The 7,176-nt window shown below is 63.0% G+C and overlaps 1 protein-coding gene across 1 annotated transcript; it reads left to right on the forward strand.

Annotated features, from left to right (window-relative positions):
• Positions 1–616: 616 nt before the first annotated feature.
• LOC134165219 (extended synaptotagmin-1-like) lies at positions 617–5,965 on the forward strand (the record flags this gene model as incomplete). The annotated part of the gene is made up of 7 exons (XM_062621777.1): positions 617–717; positions 815–863; positions 957–1,046; positions 2,180–2,272; positions 2,855–2,926; positions 3,002–3,088; positions 5,816–5,965. Coding segments are annotated over exons 1-7 (642 nt in total), but the record flags the coding sequence as incomplete, so codon positions are not given.
• Between the last annotated feature and the right edge of the window lie 1,211 nt (positions 5,966–7,176).

Raw genomic sequence — 7,176 nt, forward strand, 5'->3', positions numbered from 1 at the left:
AGCCCACATGGACCCACAGACCCATGGCCCCATGGCTCCATAGACCCATAGACACCATAGCCCCATAGCCCCATAGCCCACATGGACCCATAGACCCACAGACCCATAGACACCATAGCCCCATAGCCCACATGGACCCACAGACCCCATAGCCCCATAGACCCACAGACCCCATAGCCCACATGGACCCACAGACCCATAGACCCATAGACCCATAGCCCCATAGCCCACATGGACCCATAGCCCCATAGACCCCATAGCCCCATAGCCCACATGGACCCACAGACCCATAGACACCATAGCCCCATAGACCCCATAGCCCCATAGCCCCCATGGCCCCAGAGCCCCCATAACCCCCATAACCCCAGAGCCCCAATAGCCCTCATATCCCACATAGCCTCACAGCCCCCATTGCCCCATAGCCCTTATAGCCCCCATAGCCCTCATATCCCTCATAGCCTCACAGCCCCCATTGCCCCATAGCCCTTATAGCCCTCATATCCCACATAGCCCCATAGCCCCACCATCATGGGCATGGTTATGGGGTGCCCAGAGACCCCCATTGATGCTGTGGGGACCCCCCCTCCTCACCCCACTGATCCCCCCCCCGCTGTGCATGGGGGGTGCCCCCCAGTTCGTGGTGCACGAGGTGCCGGGGCAGGAGCTGGAGGTGGAGCTCTTTGACAAGGACCCGGACCAGGACGACCTCTTGGGCAGGTACCAATGGGGCGGGGGGGGGGTGTGGGGGGTGTGTGTCTGCATCCCCCCCCCAGCCCCACATCTTACACCTCCCCTCCCCCCATAACCCCCATAGGCTGAAGCTGGACCTGGAGGATGTGATGAAGCGCCGGGTGGTGGAGGATGTGGGTCCGGGTTGGGGGCCGCTGGGGTGGGGTGGGGGGGGCGCTGTGGGGCAGCCCCATTGCTGACCCCCCCCCCCTCCCCCCGCCCCACAGTGGTTCCCGCTGCAGGAGGGGGGGCAGGGCCGGCTCCACCTGCGCCTGGAGTGGCTCCGCCCCCTGGCGGATGCCTCCAAGTTGGAGGAGGTGGGGGGCAGGGGCAATAATGGGGGGCAATGGGGGGAGGGGCAATAATGGGGTCAATGGGGGGAGGGGCAATAATGGGGTCAGTGGGGGGAGGGGCAATAATGGGGGTCAATGGGGGGGAGGGGCAATAATGGGGTCAGTGGGGGGCAGGGGCAATAATGGGGGGCAATGGGGGGAGGGGCAATAATGGGGTCAATGGGGGGCAGGGGCAATAATGGGGGGCAGAGGTAATAATAGGGGGCAATGGGAGGGCATTGGGGGCAGAGGCAATAATGGGGGGCAATGGGGGGCAGAGACAATAATGGGGTCAGTGGGGGGAGGGGCAATAATGGGGGAGGGGCAATAATGGGGATCAGTAGGGGGAGGGGCAATAATGGGGTCAATGGGGGGAGGGGCAATAATGGGGTCAGTGCGGAGGGGCAATAATGGGGGTCAGTGGGGGGAGGGGCAATAATGGGGTCAATGGGGGAGGGGCAATAATGGGGTCAATGGGGGGAGGGGCAATAATGGGGTCAATGGGGGGCAGAGGCAATAATGGGGTCAATGGGGGGAGGGGCAATAATGGGGGGCAATGGGGGGAGGGGCAATAATGGGGTCAATGGGGGGAGGGGCAATAATGGGGTCAATGGGGGGAGGGGCAATAATGGGGTCAAGTGGGGGGAGGGGCAATAATGGGGGTCAATGGGGGGAGGGGCAATAATGGGGGTCAGTGGGGGGAGGGGCAATAATGGGGTCAATGGGGGGAGGGGCAATAATGGGGTCAATGGGGGGAGGGGCAATAATGGGGTCAATGGGGGAGGGGCAATAATGGGGTCAATGGGGGGAGGGGCAATAATGGGGTCAGTGGGGGAGGGGCAATAATGGGGTCAATGGGGGCAGGGGCAATAATGGGGTCAATGGGGGAGGGGCAATAATGGGGTCAATGGGGGGAGGGGCAATAATGGGGTCAATGGGGGGAGGGGCAATAATGGGGTCAATGGGGGGAGGGGCAATAATGGGGTCAATGGGGGAGGGGCAATAATGGGGTCAATGGGGGAGGGGCAATAATGGGGTCAGTGGGGGAGGGGCAATAATGGGGTCAATGGGGGAGGGGCAATAATGGGGTCAATGGGGGGGTCCCACATCTCTGACAGGTTCTGGAGAGGAACCGGACGATCCAGGGCAAACCCGACCCCCCCTCGGCCGCCATCCTCATGGTGTACCTGGAGCGGGCAGAGGAGCTGCCGGTGGGGGGGGGAGGGGATTGGGGGGGGACAGGGATGGGGGGCAGGGATGTGGGGGTGGGGGAGGGAAGTGGGGGGGCAGGGTGGGGGGGGCAGGGATGTGGGGGTGGGGGCAGGGATGTGGGGGGTCAGGGATATGGGGGTGGGGGGCAGGGATGTGCGGGGGTCAGGGATGTGGGGGGGCAGGGTGGGGGTGGGGGCAGGGATGTGGGGGTGGGGGCAGGGATGTGGGGGTGGGGCAGGGATGTTGGGGTGGGGGCAGGGATGTGGGGGTGGGGGCAGGGATGTGGGGGGTCAGGGATGTGGGGGTGGGGCAGGGATGTGGGGGTGGGGGCAGGGATGTGGGGGTGGGGCAGGGATGTGGGGGTGGGGGCAGGGATGTGGGGGTGGGGCAGGGATGTGGGGGTGGGGGGCAGGGATGTGGGGGGTCAGGGATGTGGGGGTGGGGGCAGGGATGTGGGGGTGGGGGGCAGGGATGTGGGGGTGGGGGGCAGGGATGTGGGGGTGGGGTCAGGGATGTGGGGGTGGGGCAGGGATGTGGGGGTGGGGCAGGGATGCAGCCCCCCCTCCCCCCGGTGCGTGCAGGCGCGGAAGCCGGGCCGCGCTCCCAGCCCCATGGTGCAGGTGTCGGTGCAGGACGTGACCCGGGAGAGCAAGGTGGGACCGGGGGGGGCGGAGGGGGGGAGGGGGGCGGGGGGAGGGGGGGTCCTGACCCCACTGCGCCCCCCCCAGGTGGTTCCCGGCACCGCGGCCCCGCTCTGGGACGAAGCCTTCAGGTTCTTCCTGCCCGACCCCCGCAGGCTGGAGGTGGAATTCCAGGTGCGGCCCCACAGGGACCCCATTCACACCCCATTGACCCCCATTCACACCCAGCAGTGACCCCATTCACACCCCAGTGACCCCCATTCACACCCATCAGTGACCCCCATTCACCCCCCATTGACCCCATTCACACCCATCAGTGACCCCCATACACACCATTGACCCCCATTCACACCCCATTGACCCCCATTCACACCCATCAATGACCCCCATTCACACCCCAGTGACCCCCATTCACACCCATCAGTGACCCCATTCACACCCCAGTGACCCCCATTCACACCCCAGTGACCCCCATTCACACCCCATTGACCCCATTCACACCCATCAGTGACCCCCATTCACACCCATCAGTGACCCCATTCACACCCAGTGACCCCCATTCACACCCCATTGACCCCCATTCACACCCCCAGTGACCCCCATTCACACCCCAGTGACCCCCATTCACACCCATCAGTGACCCCCATTCACACCATTTCCCCCCATTCACACCCCATTGACCCCCATTTACACCCCAGTGACCCCATTCACACCCCATTGACCCCCATTCACACCCATCAGTGACCCCCATTCACACCCATCAGTGACCCCCATTCACCCCAGTGACCCCCATTCACACCCCAGTGACCCCCATTCACACCCATCAGTGACCCCCATTCACCCCAGTGACCCCCATTCACACCCCAGTGACCCCCATTCACACCTCAGTGACCCCATTCACACCCATCAGTGACCCCCATTCACACCCATCAGTGACCCCCATTCACACCCCATTGACCCCATTCACACCCATCAGTGACCCCCATTCACACCCCAGTGACCCCATTCACACCCCAGTGACCCCCATTCACATCCATCAGTGACCCCCATTCACACCCCATTGACCCCCATTCACACCCCCCAGTGACCCCCATTCACACCCCATTGACCCCATTCACACCCATCAGTGACCCCCATTCACACCCATCAGTGACCCCCATTCACACCCCAGTGACCCCCATTCACACCCCAGTGACCCCCATTCACACCCCATTGACCCCCATTCACACCCCATTGACCCCATTCACACCCCAGTGACCCCCATTCACACCCCAGTGACCCCCATTCACACCCCATTGACCCCCATTCACACCCCCCATTGACCCCCATTCACACCCCATTGACCCCATTCACACCCATCAGTGACCCCCATTCACACCCATCAGTGACCCCCATTCACACCCATCAGTGACCCCCATTCACACCCCAGTGACCCCCATTCACACCCATCAGTGACCCCCATTCACACCCCATTGACCCCCATTCACACCCCAGTGACCCCCATTCACACCCATCAGTGACCCCCATTCACACCCATCAGTGACCCCATTCACACCCAGTGACCCCCATTCACACCCCATTGACCCCCATTCACACCCCAGTGACCCCCATTCACACCCATCAGTGACCCCCATTCACACCCCATTGACCCCCATTCACACCCCAGTGACCCCCATTCACACCCATCAGTGACCCCCATTCACACCCCATTGACCCCCATTCACACCCCAGTGACCCCCATTCACACCCATCAGTGACCCCCATTCACACCCCATTGACCCCCATTCACACCCATCAGTGACCCCCATTCACACCCCGGTGACCCCCATTCACACCCAGTGACCCCCATTCACACCCCAGTGACCCCCATTCACACCCATCAGTGACCCCCATTCACACCCCATTGACCCCCATTCACACCCCAGTGACCCCCATTCACACCCCAGTGACCCCCATTCACACCCCATTGACCCCCATTCACACCATTTCCCCCCCATTCACACCCCAGTGACCCCCATTCACTCCCATCAGTGATCCCCATTCACACCCATCAGTGACCCCCATTCACACCCCAGTGACCCCCATTCACACCCATCAGTGACCCCCATTCACACCCCAGTGACCCCCATTCACACCCCAGTGACCCCATTCACACCCATCAGTGACCCCCATTCACACCCATCAGTGACCCCCATTCACACCCATCAGTGACCCCCATTCACACCATTTCCCCCCCATTCACACCCATCAGTGACCCCCATTCACACCCCAGTGACCCCATTCACACCCCAGTGACCCCCATTCACACCCCAGTGACCCCCATTCACCCCAGTGACCCCCATTCACACCCCAGTGACCCCCATTCACCCCAGTGACCCCCATTCACACCCCAGTGACCCCCATTCACACCCATCAGTGACCCCCATTCACCCCATTTCCCCCCCATTCACACCCCATTGACCCCCATTCACACCCCAGTGACCCCCATTCACACCCCATTGACCCCCATTCACCCCATTTCCCCCCCATTCACACCCATCAGTGACCCCCATTCACCCCATTGACCCCCATTCACACCCCAGTGACCCCCATTCACACCCCATTGACCCCCATTCACACCCATCAGTGACCCCCATTCACACCCCAGTGACCCCATTCACACCCCATTGACCCCCATTCACACCCATCAGTGACCCCCATTCACCCCAGTGACCCCATTCACACCCCATTGACCCCCATTCACCCCATTTCCCCCCCATTCACACCCAGTGACCCCATTCACACCCCATTGACCCCCATTCACACCCCATTGACCCCATTCACACCCATCAGTGACCCCCATTCACACCCCAGTGACCCCCATTCACCCCATTTCCCCCCCATTTCCCCCTCTCCCCCCAGCTCCGGGACGATTCCCCCCCCGCACCGCTGGGGGCGCTCTCGCTGCCGCTCTCGCAGCTGCTGGAGGCGCCCGGGCTGAGCCTGGCGGGGCCCTTCCCGCTCCAGGGGGCGGGGCCTCGGAGCCGCCTCCACGTGAAGCTCGTGCTGAGGGTGAGGGGGCTGTGGGGGGGTATGGGGGCTATGGGGCTGTGGGGGGCTATGGGGTTATGGGGGTAATGGGGGGTTATGGGGCTGTGGGGGGTATGGGGGTTATGGGGGCTATGGGGGTTATGGGGGGCTATGGGGGTTATGGGGGGGTTATGGGGGGCTATGGGGGATATGAGGGCTATAGGGATTATGGGGCTGTGGGGAGCTATGGGGCTGTGGGGGGGTATGTGGAGCTATGGGGGATATGAGGGCTATAGGGATTATGGGGCTATGGGGAGCTATGGGGCTGTGGGGGGCTATGGGGGTTATGGGGGCTATGGGGCTCTATGGGGGGCTATGGGGAGCTATGGGGCTGTGGGGGGGCTATGGGGGGCTATGGGGGGCTATGGGGCTATGGGGCGCTATGGGGCTGTGGGGGGCTATGGGGCTATGGGGAGCTATGGGGAGCTATGGGGAGCTATGCGGGGTTATGGGGCTATGGGGCTATGGGGGGCTATGGGGCTGTGGGGGGCTATGGGGGTTATGGGGGGCTATGGGGACATGGGGGCTGTGGGGGGCTATGGGGACATGGGGGCTGTGGGGGCTGTGGAGGGCTATGGGGACATGGGGGCTGTGGGGGGCTATGGGGGCTGTGGGGGGCTATGGGGGATATGAGGGCTATAGGGATTATGGGGCTATGGGGAGCTATGGGGTTGTGGGGGGGTATGTGGGGCTATGGGGGATATGGGGGGCTATGGGGAGCTATGGGGCTGTGGGGAGCTGTGGGGGGCTGTGGGGGGCTATGGGGCTGTGGGGGGCTATGGGGCTGTGGGGAGCTGTGGGGGGCTATGGGGGGCTATGGGGGTTATGGGGGATATGAGGGCTATAGGGGCTATGGGGGATATGGGGGCTATGGGGAGCTATGGGGCTATGGGAGCTATGGGGGTGTGGGGGGCTATGGGGGTTATGGGGGGCTATGGGGGCTATGGGGCTGTGGGGAGCCATGGGGGTTATGGGGGGCTATGGGGGATATGAGGGCTATAGGGATTATGGGGCTATGGGGAGCTATGGGGCTGTGGGGGGCTATGGGGGATATGAGGGCTATAGGGATTATGGGGCTATGGGGAGCTATGGGGCTGTGGGGGGCTCTGGGGCTCTGGGGGCTATGGAGGTTATGGGGGGCTATGGGGGTTATGGGGGGCTATGGGGGCTATGGGGCTGTGGGGAGCCATGGG

Source organism: Pezoporus occidentalis, unplaced genomic scaffold, assembly GCF_034315485.1.
Source record: "Pezoporus occidentalis ecotype Australia unplaced genomic scaffold, CSIRO_AGI_Poc_V1 ctg2331, whole genome shotgun sequence".
NCBI classification, from domain to species: domain Eukaryota; kingdom Metazoa; phylum Chordata; class Aves; order Psittaciformes; family Psittacidae; genus Pezoporus; species Pezoporus occidentalis.